Source organism: Dysidea avara, chromosome 11 (genome assembly GCF_963678975.1).
Source record: "Dysidea avara chromosome 11, odDysAvar1.4, whole genome shotgun sequence".
In the NCBI taxonomy this organism is placed as follows: Eukaryota; Metazoa; Porifera; class Demospongiae; order Dictyoceratida; family Dysideidae; genus Dysidea; species Dysidea avara.
In genome coordinates, this window is record NC_089282.1 from 26,660,628 (window position 1) to 26,686,952 (window position 26,325).

Below are 26,325 nucleotides of genomic sequence, written 5' to 3' on the forward strand. Positions count from 1 at the left end.
GAATGAGATAATTGACCCATGTGGAATCTACTAAAATAATGTTTGTTTGTTTTTTTGGAAGCCACTGGCTCTTCTATTCTGGCTTAATTTGAAGGCACATAGGAAACTGGAAGATGCGGGAAATTCCAGTATGCATGTGGACTAAAGGATTCATTTTATGATGGAGCTAAATAAAGGCAAGGTCAAGTTGTAATATGTATAGTGAGGATCACATGCATGCACAAGGTTTTGGTGTGCTGTTATTCATCAAGTCTCCTGCGCCTTTATTTAGGATACGGTGTATTTATTATTATGCCCCCTGGCTTTTATCTAGGCGTTTTATTGAAAGCATGGGGATAGGATACTCAGTGGACGATGGTGATTCATTGTCTCTGTTGCTTAGTTTATGCAATGATATTTGTCTCAGCTAAGTATTAATGTATCTACGTATTTTCTTATGATAGTTAGATTTGGCAGCACTTGGCTACAACCATCGTGATCATCATCTTCATCGATGGATACATACAAATACAAAGGAAAGCATAGTTAGAGGCATGCATGCAGTAGGTGTAGTGTTCCTAGTTTTTATTGCATAGGTCCCTACTTCATTTTTAAATTAACAATTTTTTTCAAATACTAGTATGACTTAAATAATGAGATAACCTGTCCGCCGGTATGTGTTATTTTATGAGAAGCTGATAAGGTAATCATCAGGTATATTGGTTTCATTGTACCACAGATCTTAAAAACAAACGAAAATAGAATATGTGACCAGATCTGCAAAACCCCACATGTTCACATATTTTCAAATTGCATTTTTGCACATTATTAGGATTCTGTTTTATTACATTTCGTTTATCTACAACTGTACGTACTGTAGACAGCCAAAGGATGGTCAACTGAAGTTTCAGTCCAAAAAGCTGACAAATTTAGATGCAGTGCTACTAAGTGGTAACAACAGAATAATTGATGTATTCAGTGCGGTGGTGTAGCCAGGCCTTCAGCAATGGGTGGGCACACTCACCCACACATTTCACCCCATGCAACTATCTAGCAGAAAACGTGAGTCCATCCTTAGTGGACCATATACATACATGTGGCTTAAAAACTGTTTCAAAAGTGCATAAATGTGTCTAGCTGGCTATATGCTATGCTGCTGTTCCTGCAGCATATTTCACTACTACTGCACGAATGATATAGAAGCTAGAAATAAAAACTAACATATTACACCTCCTTGTCTTGTTCTGTTAGCTCGTCTGCACTTGTACACAACTCTTTCTACTCTTAAGATAGTCGTATGGCTTATTCGCAGTCACCACTGAATCTATCGTCTCTAACTGACTTATCTAACACCAGAGAATTTAATTTTCCTTTATCACTTCAGGCCATTTGATCTCACCAATAACAGAACCCGTGCTGCTACACACAACAGTGTTCCTCTTTCCCCTGCCTAAAATTGGGACCACGTGATGCTGTGCATTAAATAGAAAGCACCAAAACTACTCGGATCACACAATATAATCATTGAACTTATCTCACTAGCACAGCTGTTGATTTACAGTGCTGTCAAGGTATGCACTACTCATTTCTTGTCGGTAATAGCATTAATGGGTGGGCGCCAATGTCCCAGGAATATATGGGTAGGCATGTGCCCACCCTTGACTATGCCACTGGTACAGTGATAGTATACGGACAACTAACTACAGGAGTTTAATTAAATGACCACAACTTACAAATGTAGTCTTATACGGAGTTGTAACTTACACCACAACATTTTCAATGAACAGGCGAATCCATTGCCAGGGCCAGTTCATTTTATTAACATTGGGTGGGCCAAATTGTTACATAGTAAAGTCACTACTGTGTTTGCAAAATGCAAAGCATTTTTCCCTCTAGGGGGTAGCCAGTATCCAGCTTAAAATTTTTGCCAGTCCATTTATCCAGTTTGAAAATCCAGTTTGAAAATCCAGTTGAAAGCTGCCAGTTGCAGCTAATGTTGGTTTAATAATAACTTACAAAAGCTCGATCAGGCCTTGTTAAGTTACGTATTGTCTTCTCCGTGATAGCCTTCTGGCAAGTGTGGCAAAACACTACATCAGAATATAGTTAATGAAGAAAGCTACCCCATGAATGTTGGCAAGAGCAATTCCTTAAAACCATGTATCTTTGTGGGAACCTAAAAGTAGTAGCATAGGGATGAAATGGCTTGTCCAGTTTAATGTCAACATGTGTTGTCGCCAGTCCTAATTAAATAAAAGCCATAAATGCCGGTCCTAAATAAAGGCCGGGGGTGCCTGTCCTAAATAAAGGCCGGGGGTGTTACCTTACAAGGTTCAGGGAATGATGTGAGATAACAATTATGAATGGCCTCCTACAACAACTACAACTATGACAAACAATGTCAACAGTAGCTGTTACAAGGAGAAACACGAGTCAGCTGCTTCAGTGACAATTGGGAACCAGGAATCAGAATGGTATGTGTGTAGCTGAGCAGTTGCATCTCCTTGGTAATGAAATCGGCTCTGCCATATTTTTGTTGAACCCTGGCAATTGCTTGGTTACTGTGGTAGCATTTATCTGCATTGTAGCAACTTTGGTTTAGTGTATAACATTGGTATGGTACGGTGTGCTATTGTAGGTTGTTCTAATCAATCTCCAGAAGACAAATGCCACTTTTTCAAGCTTCCAGCAGTGATACAACACCAGGGAAGCCAAATATGTGAAGTGACATCAGAATGGAGACAGACTTGGTTAAAGGCAATTTCACGGGAAGATTTGACTAAGAAAAGCTTGGCTAATGTGTTTGTCTGTGGAAAGCACTTCAAAAAAGGTACAAGCTTTAGCTGGCAAGCTAAAGGTAGCTACACTATTACCACAGATGACTAGGATATGCATATTCAGTGTAGCAACTGCATACATCACCATGGCCTAGTGGAGTAGCTCTATTGTAGCTGTGTGTCTATAGAAATACAAAATTTAGCTTCCAAAAAAAATTAAAAAAACTGCTGCAACATGAGAATAGGCTTCCCCTAATCCTACCATGCATGTACAATGAGCAGATTCTACAACTCCATCATCTTTGCATTTAACCCACGTAGAGAGGAGGGCTTCATTAGCTCTCTGCAAATGTCTAACCTATAGTGTAAGTATGATGTAATGTACGGTAACCTCAGTATAACATGATTTACCACACCACATACATATAGCCAGATATTATTATTATTATTGTACAAGACAGCTATTGCACTCTATATACAAGAGCCACACAATTAGCAGACAGAAGGTAAACGCTTGCTAACTACTACACTAGTTGAACCACCGCACGAGTACAGATACAGCCTTTCCAACAGTCACAACTCTATTATTGTCATCAAGTTTTTGACATCAAGGACATTTACAAACCCGCTTTCAAGATACTTATACGTTTCTAAGCTTTTAAATGCCTTAAATTTTTCTGATGTATAAAACTCTCCGCCAGGACCAAGAAGTCCTTCTGTATGAAGCTGTTCTGCTGGGATGCAGTATGGATCACCTATGCCTGAAACCTTTTCTAAATATCTCCTTTTGTTACTAAGGACTAAATTACTGGCGTATTCACTGAGTCTCTGACTTAATTCAGGTGATGCCATTAGTTACACAATTCTAGCCTGCAAAAAAATATGGCGACTGATTTTGTTACAAAGGAGATGTAACCACTCTATTGCTCAGTTAAAAATATTTAGGGCAGTAATTATTGGGTGGACTATGGCCCACCTGGCCCACCCTCTTGTCCATTGCTTGGTAAGTTATGTCTTACTGGTCCTTCCAATGACCATGTAGGACGAAAGCAAAAATTGGAGAAAAAGATAAAGTGAACCACATGTCCAACACAAACTCAAACTTCTCTTTCTTTATGGAACACAACAATAACAAGGTTTTGTTGTTAGCACTTTCCATCATCACTAAACAGATGCTTAAAAATTTACAGAATATTTTCTTCCATAATTCTAAATTATTGTACCCTTTGTGTTTAATACATTTATCAGGCTTGAGCAAACATCTCGGATTATTACAGATCCAGTCACAAATGTTGTAGCATTTCTACATAACAACACACATACAACTTTATTGTCACAGATGTTTTAGCCCAACTTATTAAAAGGACAGTAACATGACATTATGATCCTCAGATATTAACAACCACAACATTTCAACCATACAAGTTGTGATCACTAATAATGTTTAAGCCTATCCCCTGTACTGACTTGACACATTACACACACTGTAACAACACACATGCTTGTAATATACCAAAGGTGGCTTACTCACCACAGATCCAGACATGAGGAACTCAAATCTTTAAGTTGAACCATCTCAGAACTATACATTTTGATCTCATTCCTCTAACTGCTCATGATTATCCAGTAGAGTCTACATGATGGCAATAGATGAAACAACATGGATGTCTGTATGTGTGTACGGTATATGAGTACATTTAATAGATGTATAATTACACAGCGTATGGTTATTGTTTTCAAAACAGAGAATATATACAACATGTGTCAACAACTAATCACTCACTTTGGCAGTGGTTCCATCTTGACCATAATCCATACTACAAGCTAATGGATCTTTTCCTGTCATCCATCACTCTACCTCAGTGACATCACCATAATACTGTGTTAATACAACATACACACATACAGGATGTACTACAACAAGTGTTGTTACAAGTACACAAGGACATAATACATGTACACTACATATACACACAAACACACATGTCATACACACACAATGTACACACATATTATTACAACATACTGTAATATACATACCTGTTGTTGTTGATTACCCTCTTACAGTCTTTGTTTACTATTAGCACATAACACTCATTCAGTTTCTTCCACCTCTCTTGTAGAGTGACTATCCTCACACCAATAGCCTTACTGGCATGGACTTTACGAAATGTTGTCGATGTCCTTCTATCTGGTGTTCAACAACTTGATGTTTCTGTTGTAAGCTAATAAGAAGATTGTACTAACACACAGTTAGGGTATACACACTCAAGATGTTAAAAAGTTTAGATAAATCATTAATAAACTGAACAACTTCACTATATTTTCTTACTATGGACTATTTGTGTATGTAGTGTATGTACAGAATAGAGTACAATCATATTAAACAGTGTTACAATAGACAATAAGGTGTAGTCATATCATGTGATGTAACACTACTTAAACCCCAGTGCGTGGGAGTATCAAAGCGCCGCGCTGGGTTATAACTACCATACAGCTAGACAGAGCGGCGCTGCTACTGTACGATATCACCCAGTGATAACTAACTTATCACCCTGTTGCGGAGCCACTCAGTCTCTTTCGTGACATCATAATAACCGCGAATGGCATTGTTTACCAATGGAACAAAGAGCCAAATAAGGAAATATTGATACAAAACACACCAATACAGCACTTAAAACTACCTAAATCTAGAAAACTGTTAATCCTTTACACAATAACACTACAAGTTACCAATACGATAGTTTAACAAAAGTCAAGAATAGTACGTGACGATTTTCACTCCAGCAATCACTCCCAACGGCCACTATGGTGAAGAACTAACTTCCTCTAGCTTCATCGTTCTATCTCGGACTATGGTAGCCACTTGTTGGTATTTATTTTTCTCTTGCACACCACGCGACACCACTATACCAATTTCTGACGGAGGCGAATCGTACCTGGAACCGCTGCTTCATAACACCGCCCTTCGCTACAGTTTGTAGGCAGTATGTAAGGTCTCTCTTGTGGCTACGAAGTAGAATCTCCACACAATTCGGACGAAATCTTGAGCACAGTGACAGGAACTCAAACCGGAACTTAATTTACTATCCGTAAACTTCTGTGCACTCCCGCGCACTGGGATATAAAACAGTCATATCCCGTATACTCGGATATCATTGTTATTACACTCGTACCGGGATATAACTATAACATGTCTACCTCATGTAATACACTTGTTCATGGTACATCATTCATTACCAGATCTACAAGATTACCACATATTAGTGTAAGACTAATTCACTAGAATGAATAAAACACCATGGATGACATCATGGATGAAATAATAAAAGATTTCGTAATTTTGTGAGCACTTGTTTCACAATGAAGAAGGTGACAACAACATAAATTTTGATTCCCAGAGTAATTTTAAATTCTTTGTTTCATCTCAGTGTTCCCAAGGAGACGTAAGATATCATCATTAGTCTGCCTTGTATTGAATGAGTGATTCACTATCTTTTAAGTGTTCACCTTCACCCTGGTTGTAGGAAGGACATAATTAACTTTACCCAGCAATGGCTTTGTCTGTTTATAGAGAACTTGATGGTGTAAATTGCATCTCTGTAGAGAACTACATTTGCAAGTTACATGCAACCATTTTATTAAGCACCTGTAGTTTAAATTCCATATTGTCACTGTACAAATCGATCTTTCTGTTGTCACCATTTTGTAGTGCTGTAGCCTCACAAGTTCTCTGCTTCTAAGGCAGAAACTTTGGTTGACCATTCCTTTGGCTTCTAGAAAATTTAAATTCGAAAAATAATGCACTAAAATGTGAGGGGTTCTTGTAGATCTGGTCACATTTAAATACATACAATGGATAGATATGGTTTCATTGCACATGTCAAGGACTGCAGACCCCACACTGCGTAACCTACACTACACGCGTGCACGTACACACACACACACACACACACACACACACACACACACACACACACACACACACACACACACACACACACACACACAAACTTACTGTAAGACAGTTCAGACATCTTTGCCAGTATCAGCTTGTGCTCTTTCTCCTTCATCCACACCTCCTCCTCTTCAGTTTGATGAGAAAACTCTTGCACTTTATGGGATTCCTGTAGTCGTTGGTGACATGTTGGTGAGGTCAGCACAAGCCTTGTACATCTGAGCCAGTTTTTGTTTGATAAGTAAACTATCTGGATGACCTGGAGAATGTATAATGTACCGTACCCATGTGATCAGTTGGTTTAACTGTGGGTTTAATATGGAATATATATAACAAGACCAAAAAAACATACATCATGTGATTGACAATAGACTGACACTGGTGGCTCACAACACAACCATATATGGTGAATACAATAATAAACAACCACAACAGTAAATAGTAACAGGAAGCAATAATATTACCAAATATGGACATCAGTTAGGGCTGGGATGAATATTGAAATTTACCTTCGAACATTCGAAACTTCGGTGTTAGCTGTCAAGTTACAGGTTTGCAGATGATGTACTGTTGTATACTACTATTCACTCACAAGATGACTGCCACAGACTACAGCAAGACCTCGACACTTTAGAACGGTGGGCACTAGATTGGAAAATGTCATTTAATCTACAAAAATGTGAATTTCTCAGAATTACCAACAACAAAACACCCAATAATAGCTCAATACACTCTGCAAAACCAAACTATAAAGGAAGTAACTCATGCAGAATATTTAGGGGTGACTATTGATAAGAATTTATCCTGGTCAGAGCATATCAGACAAATAACTAATAAAGCCAATAATGTAAAATGCTTTTTACAACGTAATATAAGAAGGTGTCCCCCCCAAACCAAAAGTAATTGTTACAAGGCTCTTGTTAAACCTATATTAGAATACACAAGCACTGTCTGGTCACCCCACACGTAGAGAGATATTGATACCATCGAAAATGTTCAGCAAGATTTGTAACTAACAATTATTCCCGGTATAGAAGTGTGACTAAAATGTTATCCAACCTGAGCTGGCCCACGTTAACCAGATGTAGAAATGAACAGAAGGCTATAATGTTATATAAGATCATAAACTGCCAAGTTGACATAAATGCTGACAATCTTCTTATTCCTAACCCTGACATCTACCACATCAGAGGACACAATAACAGATTCATGATACCTACCGATGACAAGGATTGATTCTTACAAATTTTCTTTTTTTCCGTCCGCTATTAAAATTTGGAATTCCTTACCCCAACATGTGATTAATTTGACAGAGATTGAACAATTCAAGTACAACCTAACTGGTCTAGACACTATTTAATTAATTGATTAGTAATTATTTATGATTGTAATTGTACTATTGTTTCTTTTGTGCACCACATTCTTCTTGAGGTCTGCACAATACATTTCATATTTCATATTTCTTGTATTTATGCACATCCTTCTTAAGTTTTATCTTTCTAATCCTATTTAATAAGTCATTTGGAAAGTGCATAGCAGCAGTACTGAATGGTGTGATCGATCTATTACAAATGGGCGTGTCTGCTATACTGCAATCATGTATAGGTAAACACCAACTAATGGCTAAAAAGGATGTTTTCCATGCATTATCTATCACCTTATAAGGTGTTTTAAGGCTGCAACTATGGTAGCAAGCTGAATTGCAATGGTTTAAAAGTGGGCGTGGCACACAAAGATCAATTGTAAAGAGAAGAAACTGATCACACAAGAAGAATAAGCAGCTGCAATAAAAGACAACGTTTCTTTGTAATTCCTTCGTAGACTATGAGTGCATTACGAAGCTTCAAAGGATAATTTTATAATTTGAAGTTTACTTACCCTTCGAACCCATGAAACATTCGAAGCTTTGTCCCAAACCTAGTATCAGCGTAAGCTAATCAATTTAACAGTATTTCCATATAAGGTGACACCCAGTACTATAAATACACTGGTGTAACATGTGGATAACACAAGTGATAAAGACATGACTACTATTGTTTTACTGCAATGTAAACAAACACATGTAACTCATGTTTGTTTTATGGTACAGAAACAAAACAAAGATATTCTTACTCTACGTGAAGAGGAAAATCCATTGGTATATTAGATATTTCAATTCAACTCTTCCTTCACTGTTTACTGAATTGATAAAATGTTCATAAACTTGAACAACAAGGGTAGGTTTATAGGGAGGTGTTGAAGCACCCTTCTCCAAAATTTTACATGAAGCTACTAGAAGCTGTACAGCAGGTGCAATCGCATCTTGCACTTGTGGTGTGCGTGGGCAATGAAAAGATGGAAATTAAAGGGAATGAATAATCTCTATTAAGAATTAACAAAATGGTTATACCTGAGGCTGCTAAAAATGTTCTAAAGAACAGTCAACAGACCCTACAAGACAGTGTGTAAGCTGAAATTAAACCCTCTTCTTGACCTGTGTACTGATCTCACCATTGTGTTTAAAGTTTATAGCTGGTTTAGCTGGGACTACACTGAAATTTGAATCTCTACTAATACACTAACTACTAAACGGTAAACAATCACAGTATGGAAACTGACATCTTAAGTGTCTAGATGATCTGACATGACCGGTATAGATTGGGAAATGTTTTTGCAACAAAACAATTTGTGTAGTAAAATTTCATCAAATTTTGAAAGTTTTATATGTTACACAGAATTGTGTATGATGTTATGGAAGAATGTGGGATTTACAAATTAGGGGTCTAAGGTTAGCTGGGACTACCGTCACTTCGTACACAATGCTACAACCCTGATAAACCTTACTACAGTCAACAGTTTCTTTACAACATACACAACACAATTATTATTATTTACACACTCATTCCAACCAACCTTGATCAATGAACTTGTTAGCTTGTCACTGTCAGTGATGGTAACAATATTATCCTCCAACAAGCTATACTTGTGTAGTAGGTCTTGTACACTTAGTAAGTGTTTATCATAGTCCTCTGACTGTAGTGACATCTAGTGGTAGTGGAAGGAATATAATAACATGTTGGTGATGTGTTCATGTGGATGATACATGTACACCCAATCTGTGTACAACACCAACACTTCAATTGTTAATTTTTTTAGAATTTTAAAACACTCTAATAGAACATCTGTGTATTAAACACAAGTTGATGTGCTACTTCTAAAAACCAGGTGCCATGCAGCTAGTTGTGCAATAATACATAATTAATTTATTGTAATTCTCGAATTTTGTAATTCATGATTTTTTTGTAATTCTTCAATTATGCTGCTATGCACTGCTAAGGAAGCGTTTGTTAAACAAACCAACAAACCGCTTTTAACAACATATTCTGCACAGAAGTATCTTCTAAACTGTTTTATAGTTTGACTATTGTGTTTTTTCCCACAAATTCTTTCAACAAAGCCTCACAGCTGCTCTTCATTTTCATTCACGAACGTAGGGGATACGCCCCCTTCCCAACTCGATGGGATAGGCTATTCCTGGTAGTCTACGAGGCTAGCACTGTTGTTTCTCAATTGTTAAAACCTGAAGGGAAGGTAATTCACAAGGTAATTCACAAAGTCTGAGGAGACTCGCTCAACCCGTATTTCAGACCGCCGAAAAGAAACAACCTCAGAGCAAAGTTTAGCTGTGCGGAAGTTTAGTACAGCCTTCATTTTGCTTTTATTTCTTACGTAAAAGCTGCTTTTACCATTTAACGATTTTGCTCACATCGGTGTGTACAGACAAACATAGATAGGTAGAAGGTACACATACACACACACACTTTTATGAAAACAATTTCAGTAAACCAGGTGCGTGCCCACAGCTGGCCTTTGGCTGGCTGTGGGCAAGCACCTGGTTTAAAAATTTCACTGAGGTTCCACCAAAATTGTTTTGTTGAACACATTCAACAGAATCATCATGTATACACATTGAACACAAAAGTCTAGAGGTGTATTACACACGTACACACACATGTACACACACACACATGCACACACACACACGTGCGCACTACACACACAACACATACCTGTATTATTCCTATATCAGTGAGACACTCATCTCATTAAATTTACAGTCATCAGATCTCTCTGACTGGTCATGTGATCTTACAATAGTCCACCTTAGCCAGTAATGTATCCCACATGTTCTGTATTGACTGGACCCTGGTATATAATACACATATAAACAATGATGGTTACAACACAACATGTTTCACACACCTAGACTGTATAATCTGACTATCATGATAACTTTCTTGTGATAGTTCTCTACCAAGTTCCCTGATGTCTTCAATATGTGTGGACTACATAATACAGTAGTAATCAACATTAGTATAGTGTAGTACATATTTCTTGATCTGATCCTTTTACAGTCAACAGATAATCAAGTCAATTGACCATGAACTACTTCATTAAGTTGTTATAAGGGACAATAACACTTGTGTGGTGGGTCAATTACAAAATTGTTTGTGTAAGTGAATTTGATCATACAGATGACACTGTTCATTAACATTACACAGTTCTGTTCAATTACTCTAATAGAACATACAAAGTTGACAAAACACTCTAATAGAACAGTCACTATAAACACTACACTACCTACTCTGTATTCCACATCAGTGTGGATAGCCTCATGTCTCTTTAGTGCAGAATGCATGTCACGTCCATTATCCATTTCATCAAGTATTTGTGTCATGTCGTAGGCAAACTTCTCTGCTAAGTGTTCCAGTTTTTCTTGTCTACATGCAAATACACCAGGAATACTTTAATGGGACAGTACACCAAGCCATACAAGTGCAGAAACCATACAAGTGCCACAAGTATTTGATGTAGTTTTATGTAATTAACGAGTGATTGTGGTTGGGAAATGAACAACAATTCTCACTTCCTTTTACAGCCTGCTACAACATTTTGTTGTGGAATTATATGTACAAGTACACAAAAAAAATTTGGAATTTTCATCTCGAGTAGGGACCATAGCACATCGATAAAAGTACTGAAACAAGCTGGAGTAGTGCATGATATTAAATCACAGTAAAACAATAAGAAATATTATATTCCTACTGTGCTCAAGATACCATAACGGAAATGTACAGTAGGGATATAACACTTCTTATTGTTTCACTGTGATTTAATATCGTGCACTACTCCAGCTTGTTTCTATACATTTTATTAATGTGCTACAGTACCTACTCTAGTTGAAAATTCCAATTTTTTTGTGTACTTGTTTGTTAACTTTTTTTGTAAATAATTATTATGACTGGTGAACCCATGCATACCGCATCTGAAATGGTGCTATGTGCCCCAGCTATATCAATTATCATCTGAAAAGTGAAGTATCCATTACGCTTCATTGTCAGTTATGTTCAACCCGTTACACAGCATTATGAATCAAGAACTGTTCAAAAAGCACCTCTACAATCAACATAGCCACTATGAAAAATACGGACAATTTCCATTACGAAGGGAAGCCATCACGTGCTACTACCAAATCTACACTTTTCACTGTCAGCAAAGATGAATGGGACACAAGGGAGGACACTGGTAAGTCCATGAACAATGCATTGTACATACTGTGGTATGCCAAAAGGCAACTCTTGTGCCGAAGCGACGTTGAACAGTGAAAAAATCAAGCTCATAGTCTTAGCCATTATCAAGTTACGCTTGTCTGAAGGTATCAGTCAGTCAGTCAGTCAGTCAGTCAGTAGAAAATTCCGTTACATAATTTTAAAATAATAAATTCCGTGGCAACTTGTTGAAAGCATTTCGGGTCAATATGAAAGCTTGTTTGGGCTTACTTTTACCTAACCAATACTGTCTCATTGTCGTCTGAGGCTGTTTTTGGGTGATGTTATTTCTTGGGCCACGCCTACTCCTTTGTGGTCCCTACTATACAGTATGATAAACAGGTTATTTAAGCCAAGTAAAATGATTATAAATGGCCTGGAAATGTAGCCACAAGAACAGCAGCACTAGCCCATTGTAGACCATTAATTAACTGAACAAGCTTGTTTACTACAAGTTCTTGTCAGTGCTACAATCATGACAACATGACAAGTTAGTACCAGCTGGCTGTTCATGACCTGATAGAGCACAGGATAAAGTGGTTTTTTTTTGCTACAAAAAAAAATAAAAATTAAATTATATGAACTACAGAGGAGATACCTTACTTAAAAAATAGCACTGTTAGTCTGTTACCATCGCTTTGCTCACAATTATCCCATGAGAAGATCACTACAAGTTCACCATTTAGTGGTATAATGTAGTAAAACACAACATATTTCACCAGATGTAAAATCAGCACTTGTATGGCTTGGAACATACTGTCCCTTTAAGTACTTATCTCAGTACAAGTTGTCATGACTGGAAACTTCCATTATAGTATAGCGACACAACCCAAAAATTGTGCACTTTTTCATAAAGTTATGAAACTTTCCACATAAATAGTACTGCTCAATACATGCATTTTTAGATATAGTGCCATCGCTGATTTGACCTTTGGTGACCTTTACTGCCATTTTTGTACAGAAAATTGATTATTTTTGTCTTTAACTCCCTGAGGTAGTAATTAACTTGTTAAAACATGGTACCAAACAAAAGATCTTGCTGATAGAAACAACTTGGTTTTTATTTGAAGTCAATAGGTGCTTTCATTCTTAAGTTATGAGTATTTTTATTAGCTGCAAAATTTGATAAATTTATGCATAATTATCTACCCACAGGTAATTCACACCTCAAGGGAAGGTAAATTTATCAAATTTTGCAGCTAGTAAAAATGATCATAACTTTGTAATGAAATCACCTATTGACTTCAAATAAAAACCAAGTTGTTTCTATCAGTAATATCTTTTGTTTGGTACCATGTTTTAACAAGTTAATTACTGCCTCAGGGAGTTAAAGACAAAAATGATCAATTTTCTGTACAGAAATGGCCGTAAAGGTCACCAAAGGTCAACTCAGCGATGGCACTACATATTGCCAATTTTGGGGGCTACGCCGCTATACTATTAGCAGAATTAGGGATTCCAAAATTAAACTGGGATGTAATAGTTTTAGTTATCAACCATTTTTGGTGGTATCAGATCGGTATTAGTTCTAGTTTTAAGTGACTGATACCATACCCGATAATTTATATGACGTCATTTAATAGTTGTTCAAGATGGTGGCATATACGTAGTGAATGAATGGATCATTATGGAAAAACAAATGTGATGGATTTTAGAAAACCAATCCAAATTACACAACAGAGATGTTTCAAGATAACATTATAACTTGCCAAGGGATTGACCAATATCACTACCGATATTTATACAGTAGCAACAGTCTGTACATAAACAACTGGTTTCACATTATCCATGTGACTGTTTAGAATTATTATTCACTCTACACTATGAGAAGCCATATCAATACACACACACTTCTAGTGTTTGTTACTGGAAAGCTTATCACAGTCTTTACAAATGAAGCAATTCAGTATATAGTACCTTTGTACATAGGATAACCAAGGAAACTTGCTGTACCAGTTTTCTCACAAGCCATTAAAATACAGAGTAATGCAGAAATATTCGTTTAAGCTACCACCACAGGCAGAACATAACATGAATACATACACATGTTGTACACTTCAGTTTGCTTAATGTAAATATCAGATCAACTATCGGCGTATTTTGGTGGCATCAATATCAGATATCGGTACATGTCAAAAACCCATATCGGTACACCTCTACAAGAGATAGACTTCAAAATGGAGGTAAACGTAGGTACAATTGAACTGACACAAGGCAACAAACACTTCACCACACTGGTAGTACACTACACAGGTATATCAACACTTCAACATCTACAAGTAATCACTAACTAAAATATATCCCAGAGCTGAGTTGAACACTGCTGTAGCCTGTACAATGACAGGTTATCACGGGCTAATGTCCGGATCCCACTGTTTTTGTCAAGATGGCACCAGATAAGACAGCTAGGAGGCATCACTTGACGACCAGTAATCTACATGGCAACTAGTTATTAACAGGTTAACATGATCTAGTTTACCTTTGTAAGAATGGTGGGTTGACCAGGGACATTATAGTGACTCTACCAGCAGGCAAGGAACCAGGATCATCTCTGGCTTCAATGGTCCTTATAGAGGTATACAATAGTTGACTAACACTAGCTCCACTCTGCTTATCTTTACAGTAGCTCCAAGGCCATAGTTAGTGTAGGCAATGAAAAATCAATCTCTATAGTTTCTCCTCCAACTCTGGGTGATCAATCCTACATCAAAATCATAGGCTAATAATACGGTGATTTCCCTTGCTGTTTCTGTAGCGTACAATTTAAATATTTTTCAGTTTTCTTAATAAAAATGGGCAGTAGCATCAGCGATGCTGTTAGCACACTTCTATGTTTGTACATTACATGTGGTCATTATACTATCGAAAACAGATGTCTGTTCTTGGGGAAATGGATGCTGTGAGTTCCAAATCATAGTGTAAGAGAGACATCAGCTTGCGTTGGCACGTAAACACTGTAAAGCTCCACTAAACAAGGTCAGAAAAGGTGACCGGACCTTTTAAGCAAGTGTATTTTGTAGAGCACCTCATCCAATAACCCAAACAAGCACTGGACAACATTCTAGATGTTGCTTCCTCCCCATTTTGAGCCAAAATTCGTCTAATTTACTACACGGCTATACCCCCAAATAGAGGTATTTGGTCTCTACCAAACCCACAGTTTAAATTAGACCATTGGTAGGCTCCATCCCCTAGTCTCGCGTGGCCAGACCCTTTTTTCCCTGCAGTTGACCGCGCACGGTCCACAGGAAAAAAAAAGGGTCTGGCCAAGCGAGACTATCCATCCCCTAAGTTACACGTTAGGAGGTCGATTTTTCATTGCCAACTCGACCTAATCTGGTACATCGCAGACCCTATCCACTGGGGCTTATCAATTAGAGATTATAAGCTCCCGCTGGAAAGGGCGCTTATAATCTCTAATCGATAAGCCCCAGCGGATAGGGTCTGCGATGTACCTAGTCTTGCGGCGCCCGACCCTAAAAAGAGGGTCTGGTAAAACTGTGTACAAAAAGTTTGGCGCTGCCGGAATGTTGGAAGCTCCAATCAGATTGCTCCATTTCAAATTGATTACGTAATGCGTACATTTCAAGATTCGCGGCTTACGGTTAATTACATCTGGTGACTTTGCCACTTAAAATTGTTGAGAAAACGGCCATACAATTCTGTTGGGTTCGTTATAATGTTGAATAAATAAAGTAGCACCATTAGTTTGGTAATGCTGTAAGCGGATCTGGTTGAATGGATGTTGTGACGTAAACAGTACACTTACGTAACACTTCAACGTCATTCAATAAACATTCCAGAGCTCAAATTTTTTGTACACAGTTTCACCAGACCCTCTTTTTAGGGTCGGGCGCCGCGAGACTACGATGTACCAGACTAAACTCGACCATAGTCTAAAGTACACGTGATTACTCATAGTACAAACCTTCTCTTGATCATTTGTAACCGGGTTTGTAACACGAAATGACATCGAGTTGTCCGCTCTTCTCGAGGCTCTTCTCTGTGATCTCAGGATCTGCACGCTACCCGACGCTACCAAGTGTCACGAAACTCCTGTAGACTCACTCGTCTTCTCAGCTATCATGTCCTGACTCCCGAATCATTCTTTCCTGTTTTCGCTTTCCTTCCGATACCCTCAGGCCTGCGCGGGTACACTACACCTGCTATGGCTGTTCTAAATAGTGCCTATGCCTGTTCTTATTAGCGCGCATTGTGCAAAATTGATGAGCCCCCCATAATATCTATGATGAGTCGTTCATCAACTCCCCACAGGTGTGTTAGTCTCGATGTTAGTGTATGATGGTGAGTGGTCCACTGTACTCAAGGAATGGCCGAGTCACGTGTTCAATTTCGAGATGGATCTTATATAGAGGAGCTCACCTAATATCGGACGGGCTCCAATATCGGACGCTATTTCTCCTAAACTACAATGAATATTCAAACATTCTGCACATCTCCAGGTAGGCCAATGCTTCATAAACTTGTGTACCAAGTTTCAGATTTCTCGGGTTCTTGGTCTCGGTACAGCAACCTTTTGAATACCAGTCCGAATTATACGTAAAATCGGAAAAAACGCTCAATTCAAGGACAGCCATTGTTTGCAGATCACACTTGCATTAAATCAAAAATTGCATACCTTCAGATTGTAGGGCTAGTCATGTACTTTCTAAATATGTATGGTTTATTTCATTTAAAGTATTGTACTGATGAGTTATAAACCAAAGAAAAGAGGCTGTCACTGGAGCAATAATCGCCCTAGCTATTTTTGCTCAAAATCAGAAAGAATGGTTTGAAAATACAAGGTGGATGATTGCTTTCGATTGTGTACTGAAAGTTGTTAAACACTAGTTCCTGCAAATTCAACACTATAAAGACATAAAATACTGCAGATTTGACTGCAGAAATAGCAAAATCTTCAATATGGCTGTCAAACACTCTAACATAAAAAGTCAATCATTTCAGCTGAAAGCCTAAAACTCTAAAACAAAAAGTACGTAGAACCACATTTTAAGCATATCAGCATTATGTAGAATTGATTTACACCACCTTTTTGCAAAAAATTGGTGACTGTTATATTAGGGTATTTGACTGCTCTATTAGAGGGTTTTGGTATTCCTGTAATACTTTAAGTCTGGAGGATAGTGAATTTATTGGAAAAGTTGCTTGACAACTTGTAAATGATTAATTGTATGCAATTATGCACTTTAAAATATTTTGAAAGCATTGATTACAATTTTGAGTTAGGGCGATTATTGCTCCAGTGACAGCCTCTTTTCTTTGGTCTATAACTCATCAGTACAATACTTTAAATGAAATAAACCATACATATTTAGAAAGTAAATGAGTAGCCCTACAATCTGAAGGTATGCGACTTTTGATTTAATGCACGTGTGATCTGCAAACAATGGCTGTCCTTGAATTGAGCGTTTTTTCCGATTTTACGTATAATTCGGACTTGTCTTCAAAAGACTGCTGTACCGAGACCAAGAACCCGAGAGATCTGAAACTTGGTACACAAGTTGATGAAACATTGGCCTACTTGGAGATGTGCAGAATGTTTGAATGTTCATTGTAGTTTAGGAGAAATGGCGTCCGATATTGGAGCCCGTCCGATATTAGGTGAGCTACTCTAATTAGTTGGCTGCGTAGATGATGTCGATGTTGAATACCTGCTTTCACGTAAGTGTGTGTATGTCTCTGCTATTTGTTGATAACTGATTGTGTCCTTACACGCTCTTTATTCATAATCACAATGCTGTGTGCACTGTGGGTTCAAATCCGCGTAGTTTCAATTTCTTTATTATTACATGATCCTGATTGTATGTTAGTTCACTAATTTGTGTAAGAGCAGGACTCACAGGCATTTGCCTTTTTTTACCTGTATGATTAGGCCATACCTATTGGATTTTATGTTGTACAGACCTGACTGACTGTATTTTCAAGGGGTGGTCACTACAAATAGTCTTGTAGAACCATCTGTGAACAGAATCAAGGTTTTTTATCAATGAAAATATACCTTGATCACTTGATTTAGCCTTAAAAACAGCCTTGATTGCTTGATAATTTAGCACATATTTTTGTAAATTTTTGTTTTGGTTGTGAGCTAGCTTAATCACCGCTTTCTAGGACATCTTGATCGCTTGGTTCAGTGCTAATTTACCTCTCTTGATCGCTTGATTTTATTTTGATCCTGGTTGCAGATGGTTCTACAGGACTATTAGTAGTGACTACCCCTTGATTTTTCATGACCTGAAATAATAGTGATAATCATATGATATACGATCATGTGTACCAAGATGGTCAGTGTCGTGTGTGCCAGTGAAAAGTCAGTTATTGGGATGACTCCTCTGAGGATCAAAGTCTTAAAGGTAATAGTGAAAATCTTCCAAACAAATCAGTTTCTTAGTACTCAAGAGGTTTGTTTCATTGTACAGTAATACATTGTGGTACTACAGAACACCCTATATGCTTCATGCAAGGCTTTTTGCAATTGTGGCTTGTTTATATGGTAAAATTCACCAATAATACTTGAATTTTCTATTGTATAAATTATTACAATCATTATCAAATTGACCTACCTACCCAAATTTTCTAAGGTTTTACTCGTGCAACATAACATTCAATAGGTATGGTCTTGTTTTTATTATTTTAACAAAGCCATTTTTGAAATGTGACTCAAATCTCTATCCTTTTCCATAATTTCTTGCTTGCTAACAAGAATCACTAAATTGATGCGATGATTTACATATGCAAAGTTGTTAGTTTCCCAGTTCCAAAATAATTATTTCTTTCTGTCAGTTTATTCTTTCATTCAAGCATCGAGCCCACTAGTTATATGAAGGTAAGTGAGTTCGAGGCAAGTTGGGGTAGGCCTGAGACCGTGAAAGACATCATTATGCTTAATAGGCAAATAGGGTCAGGGTCGGGTTCAGCTTTGGTTTCTTCTTCACCAAGTGCAGATTCTTCATATAGGTTACTTCTTGAATCACATTTATAAGTAGGGAGGGTACGTAAGGACTAATAGCTAGCAGCAGTAGCAGAGCCAGTACGACACCGTCACTCATTCGGTAGACTCCACTAGATACTAAAAGCATTGTGGGGCAAGCCTGATCTAGAAGACTTGGTAAGCACATTAATATGTTAGCTAGTTATAGGATCAGTAGCTAACACTTGAATTGGGTAACTTTGACCACTTGGATGGTGTGATCTTTGCTGAAATATCACCAAAAATCATATAGCTAGCTCTGATCAATAATTCATAATGTTTGTATGAGGGACCTACAGTAGCTATATAGCTATCTTGATCTGCACAAAATCAAGTTCACTTTTGATCAAACAATAACACCTAGTTACATCTCTACTGGTGATAGAGAACTGTTGACTGGTCTTGATAAAGTCAAACATTTATTCTACACACTACTGAGTGTTTTTGTTGAATATGATACTCCCCCATACAAATATTACACATCTTTCCCTTCTTCATTGAAGTGTGACTTCCCATGGTCATTGCAGTACACCTAACTCTCTCACACTCTGCACCTAGCCAATTTATATAGACCGCCATTATAGAATAAAATGTCATACAGTAGCTAATTGTTTAGTTTGTACTGAATTTTGTTTGTCTTTGATTTTTGGGCCATTCTTAGCTTGTCACGTTCTCTTCTCATTAATCTTTCCTCTCTTTCCATATTGGTCCAGAAATGATTATCATAAGTATGATTGATTGTTATGATTACAAGTAAAGTAGTTGCCATTCTTCACAAATAATTAGTATTCTGGTATAAAACTTTGAAAAAAGGAAAAGACAAAAATGCAAAACTTACTGGGCTTAAACCCTGGACCAGCAGACTGATTCCTTCAGACAAACATAACTCAATAACAGGTAAGTGAATTTTCTACTGTTAGTGACTTGATTGATGGCAGAGGCGCTTCCCATTCATTTATAATGTTGTGTAATGTGTTGTAATAACTACTTCACTTTGTGGCAGTAATTGATAGTTGGGGGGTGTGTTCAGAAGCTTGTCACCATTGTTTCTTTTGAAGCAGTATAGCAGTCATAATTATTTACAAAGAAATAAACCAAAAAATTACTAGGAGTTTTAAGTCCGATTAGTGATCATTCTATCTATCTATATATAAAAAGCCGTCCGTCCATCACGCCACTTACTCGCCAAACTTGGTGCGAATCGGCACAATCTATGCTGATAATGAAGCACTCATCATCTGGCTACTCTTAAGATTGTTATCACGAGTTCACACATGCTTCCATTCGCTATCTACAGCACGTAGAAGGCCAAGATGTAGACAAAACTCGAGCAACATTCCTTTGAAAACCACAGCACATACCGTTCAAGTGGTAGAACACCTGACTAGTGTGTTTAGAGGTCGTGGGTTCGAATCCACGTGTTGGCAGATTTTTTCTTTCTACTCGGTACCTTTTTGTGCACACCTTTTTAAAACACGACTTTTAGCTGATCGTATCTTGGCATGCAAAGCACATATCGATGTGGGACTTTAGCAAAATTAAATTCCCCTCATCTGACAACTTGAGTGTTGTTGTAGCAAATCAATACGTGCTTTTGTTCACTCTTTGTAGGGCTGGTGTAGGGAAGGATCACTGAAAAGTTGAGTTACATTCCTGTCAAAACCACAGATAAACAGCTGTGGTGATCTGTGCACCTCCCTTAACCCCAAGTTATTATAACCCCGTCTAGGTCATAACTTTTTTTTTCACTTTTGGGACCTTTTTGATGCACCTTTTTGTTCTATCTGTTCCATGCAAGTCTTCATCTACAAACTCTTATGCTCAGTTTTTCAGCACTGGCACTTAACTGCCTCACATCATAGGGACTCTTATAGCGCTTTTGGGATAGGGCAGGCGAATTGCCAACATATTTGTCCATCTGTGTGTTGGTCCAGTGTGTTGTATTAGAGTAGGTAAAAGCTTTCACCAGTATCCAGAATATCTACATCTTTGTTTTAAGCACATAGGTGTGCACTGGCATACAAAACTGTTTGTTCAGATTTACCTCATTACTGCTGTAGTAAATAGACAGCTTGTATGATTACTACTGTGCATCTGATAAATGATAATACTGGAACCATGTAGATACCGTAGTTTACACTGAGGAACTGCATCTGACCTGGCACAACTGTTTCACTATAATCCTGCTTGCATGCTTTCACTCTAAAGGATCATACATTACCGTAATGGTCAATTACACTGCAGGTGTTTTAAACTGGTTTTTGTATGGCAAGATTGTGTTGGCTTTAAATTATGCTGAAGTTAATTTCTCTTTGTGACAGTCAGTAAGGTAAACATCATGTAGAAACTGAAACTGTACCATGTGTACACCACCTGTAATGTAGGGTATACTGTATATACAATTTCCTTAGCTCACATGCAGTTTAACTAATTAGCCTTGCATGCTCATTATTTCACTATATGTACTACATAAGGATCATGTAGGACACTAATATTTATGCTTGGTTCCCAATATATTAATTATTGTTACATTAGTTGTCCTACACGTAAGCAGCGAAGGTTCTATTTGTTCTTCACAGCATGTTGAAGTCACTGGTAGGGAAGACACACTGAATAATTGAACTACATTCCTGTCAAAACCACAAACAATAAACTTTAGTGTTTTGTATAATTAATTCCAGCAGGATGGCTAAGGTAACCTCGTACTCTTAAAAAATGTGACATCACCATGTACTGTACATAGCTACATGAGCAGTGCTGGTGTTTAATGCTTGGTCCATCTTCCTGGCATTAAAATGTTTAATGTGGAGGTGGTCCTGTATGTAGGTCAGCTACCAATGCTAGTATATAATATAGTGGACATTTAATCCCTACTTCAGCCTATACCCATGACTGAATTAGGGATTAAATGTCCACTAGTATATCTTCAGGTGTAGGCTACCTCCCTTGTTTCTCTACTATGATCCCCTTAATTTTTCCTTATACTTGTTGTTTACTTTTTGTAACATTATTATGACTGGTAAACCTGTGCATACCGTTTAGCGATGTTCAGCTTGTTTCACAACATTACAAAATGAAGAACAGTAGGAGAAGTGACTATTCTCATTTACAAATGTAGGGAAGCCATTGAGGTACTGCCAATCAACACCTTGGGCTGTCAGTAAAAAGAAATGGGATAGAAATGAGGACAAAGGTAAGTCCATAATATGTGCATTGTACGTATTGTGGTATGCCAAAAGGTACCTGTCAGGCTGAAGCAACGGCAAACAGTGAAAAAATCAAGCCCATAGCCTTAGCTGATATCGAGTTATGCTTGTGTGAAGTAATCAAACAGGTGAGCAGGCAATTAGTCAGTCAGTAGAAAATCCTTAAATGTTTTGTAGCTACCTATCAGAAGCATTTAGGGTCATACTGAAGGCACTTTTGGGCTTGGCTGTACCTAACCAATACTGCCAAGGCACCATGAAGGTATTGTGAAGCTGATGTTTGCAGGCGATATTTTTGGACAGGAAAGGTAGTGCTACACCATAACTTCATGGTATGTCCTTCTACTCTTCTCAGTATATCATACAGTACTGTATATTAAGGATCATGGAGGTTTGGGCCAAGTTTGTTCATTTCTCTTTTATAATTTATGATGTACACATGACCAAACTAACTCAAACTCTCAACATTTCTAACCGAACTACAAGTGTGTCCTTTATACCTTCAGATGTAGACTTTTCTTATTAGACCATTGTGAATATGACTGTTTGTGACATCATGCATCCATAAAAGTGCAATAATTGTTAGCGTTGTACCACATTCGTGACACTTAGGAGACATTGTTGTTACATCGTAACTTCACAATACACCCTTCTACAGGAGTATATGACAGTAGGATACTCTCCTCAGTATATATATTACAACTCTTAATACTACCAAATTTATAGTGATTTTACAATGACAGACTATTCTATCATAACATGAACACACATACTACACACACATGAATACTATTGTGTACATAAAGGAACACACACTACACTATCCTCTACTACACACATTGATGGAGTATACAATATCAACAAGTGATGTGTTCATTATGAAGTATCATAATCCACAGGGTCATCACTGGAGGTGGTCCAGTCTAAAGTTGAAGAAGTAGTGTCTGGTCTAAGTGATGTACTGCAGAGTGAGCCCCACCCCTTATGATGTCATCAGTGGAATTATTTTGTGCTAGTCCAAGAAGTTGGAGCTGATGGAGTGACAACAAGTGTTGATGTTGTCCTTGTTGAAGAGACATTTTGAGAAGTTCCAGTCCTCACATAGTCACAACCAAAATGACAAGGACACCATCCCAAGGACAAACAGTCAGGGACGAAGTTGGAGAAAGCTAAACGTTCTCTTGCCAGCTCATTTGAAATCCAAAGTACAAAATGTTATGTACATTATCACTATTAATATTATTATTATTGTTGTTGTTGTTACTTGTAGGGTAAAAGGAATAAAGTGAAACAACAAAAGGTAAAAATTATTATACAGTACACACTAGTACTCCTCTAGTATTTGAATGTGTAATTTGATTATGACATGTTATCCTTAATTTAAGACATTTTATTATACAATACTTTAGTTACTATTCCATTGGTGACCCACAATGACAACCTGTATCATACAGTACGGTAGTACTGTATATTAGGGATCATGGAGATTTGGGTTTTCCTAGCCAAAAAAAAAATCACCCAAAAACCAGCTTCACAACTCCATCTTGGCACCTTGGCAGTATTGGTTAGGTATAACCAAGCCCAAAAGTGCCTTCAGTACGATCCTAAAGGCTTCCAATGAATTGTTACGCAATTTAAACAATATTTATTCAATGGAATTTTCTGACTGCCTGCCTGACTGCCTGCCTGCCTGCCTGCCTGCCTGCCTGCCTGCCTGCCTGCCTGCCTGCCTGCCTGCCTGCCTGCCTGCCTGCCTGCCTGCCTGCCTGCCTGCCTGCCTGCCTGCCTGCCTGCCTGCCTGCCTGCCTGCCTGCCTGCCTGCCTGCCTGCCTGCCTGCCTGCCTGCCTGCCTGCCTGCCTGCCTGCCTGCCTGCCTGCCTGCCTGCCTGCCTGCCTGCCTGCCTTCAGGCAAGCATAACTCGATAACAGCTAAGGCTATGGGCTTGATTTTTTCACTGTTCGACACCGCTTTGTCCCGAGACATGCATTTTGGCATACCGCAGTACGTACAATGCACACATCATGGACTTACTTTTGTCCTCCTTTGTGTCCCATTTCATTTTGCTGACAGCCCAAGGTGTCGATTCACAGTAGCTCAATGCATGGCTTCCCTACAGTACGTTTGTAAACAGGAATCGTCCGTATTTTCCATGGTGACTGGATTGATTGCAAAAACGACTCTTACACTTGTTCTTCGTTTGTAACGCTGTGTAACGGGCTGAACATAGCTGAAAGCGAAGTGTAATGGCCGCTGCACTTTCGAGGCAGTAATTGATAATTGAGGGAACACGAATCGTCATGTTTTCGTGGTGACCCTTATAAAAATTATTGCCTGTTATCAGCCTTCTGCAAGCCTGTCAATGTTATAATGTCACTAGCCTATCACAGTACTGTATTCAAGATTACACTGTTGTACCATTCCTGGGGCAGGCCTGTCTAGTAGGATTGCTGCAGGATGGTAATAGTATTGTGGCAGGTATGTAATTTCAATTTACAGGCCTGTCACAGTCAAGGACCAAGGTATCCTGAAAAAAACATTGTACTACAGGCCTGGAACATACATGTAATGTGTTGCTATGGTGATCACTGTTGCTACTGGTTACTGTATTGCTTAGCTCACTTAGCAAGTTCCTCCACCATAGAGATTATTTATCACGACACACTACCATGTGTCGTGCGGCCAAGAAAGCCGACGGCCACACCATGAGTATATTGACAGGAAGAAAGAAAACAGCTTTTTCATGCGTGCATAGCTCCATGGCTCCTTGTCCAAAGCACATCATTTTTGCATTATAGCTGTCACTCAGGTAGGGTACACCACACAGCAAATTTGATTAAAATTGCAATAGCCATTTACGAGATATGGGCGTTCAAAGTTTCATTTTAATTTCTTTGTTTTTTTCTTATGCAGTACAGGGGCTTCGATTTCTTTCTTTTTGCACACTTTGCAAAAATTGCTATAAAATGCAAACGTGTAACTCATTTGCCTCGATCTTTGGCACAAATGAAGAACGTGTAACGGTGAATTCATGTACCAAGTTTGTTGTGAATCTGAGGAATATTCAAGGAGTTATGAACATTTATTCACATAAAAAAGATCAAACTTCCATCACGGCTACAGGGTAAACCAAGTATAGAAGTAACTTGAAAATTGGTGTGTAGAGACTTTGTTAAACTAGTTTATGTACATTCAGGCTGCTAATAGTTCGTGCAACGCGTGCTAATAGTTCGTGCAACGCGTGTTAATTACAAGTCCTAGTGTATCGTGAAGCCACACGACTAGAAAGTTCCATAAATCATTTAAAGCATAGCCTTGCTCATGCTATATGAAAAATAAAGTACGAGGCACACGGCCGAGATGCTAATAAAGCATGAGGCGAAGCCGAGTGCTTTATTAGCATCTCGGCCGCGCACCTCGTACTTTATTTTTCAGATAGCACTCGCGGCTATGCTTTAACATATACATAGATCTACCAATAGAAGTTCTAGATTGTTCTAGAACATTCTATGTATGTTCTATTGGAAGTCCTCAAAAAATGTGCACTCTATTAGAGTATTACAATAATATTTTCAAATATTGAATTAAGTCATGCAATGAAATACATTATAAAGTCTGTCTTAAATAATCATCATAGTATCTACATAGAAAAGAAAAAATGTGAGTAAAAACAAACCTCAAAGTCAGCCATAGGTGGCTTTTGGGCCTTATAAAGTACAAAAAGAAGTGAAATCACACAAAAACAGCCAAGCTGTGAAAAAATAGTGCGGCCTTAAAAATCCTGGGTGAAAAAAGTTGTGAAATCAAAGGTGGCGGCCAAAAAATAGCTGC

The 26,325-nt window shown here is 38.1% G+C and overlaps 1 protein-coding gene across 18 annotated transcripts in view; it reads right to left on the reverse strand.

The window, feature by feature from the left end:
* The window catches only part of LOC136238917 (spectrin beta chain-like), an 81,336-nt gene that overhangs the window by 16,798 nt on the left and 38,213 nt on the right, over positions 1–26,325 (reverse strand). For 5 of the 18 annotated variants that reach the window (XM_066029593.1, XM_066029586.1, XM_066029580.1 and 2 more), the window contains exons 1-12: positions 16,231–16,503; positions 14,782–15,003; positions 14,594–14,736; positions 11,339–11,474; positions 10,957–11,039; positions 10,764–10,899; positions 9,607–9,738; positions 7,224–7,359; positions 6,775–6,973; positions 4,797–4,981; positions 4,540–4,635; positions 4,288–4,389 (exon numbers count right to left, since the gene is read on the reverse strand). In XM_066029593.1, the coding sequence (XP_065885665.1) occupies positions 4,288–4,302 (15 nt within the window). In that variant the 5' untranslated portion in view covers positions 4,303–4,389; positions 4,540–4,635; positions 4,797–4,981; ... (7 more) ...; positions 14,782–15,003; positions 16,231–16,503. Of the gene's footprint in view, positions 1–4,287; positions 4,390–4,539; positions 4,636–4,796; positions 4,982–6,774; positions 6,974–7,178; positions 7,360–9,606; positions 9,739–10,763; positions 10,900–10,956; positions 11,040–11,338; positions 11,475–14,593; positions 14,737–14,781; positions 15,004–16,230; positions 16,504–26,325 lie in introns of those variants that run through there. The other 13 variants (XM_066029583.1, XM_066029595.1, XM_066029597.1 and 10 more) reach the window with 8 other exon arrangements.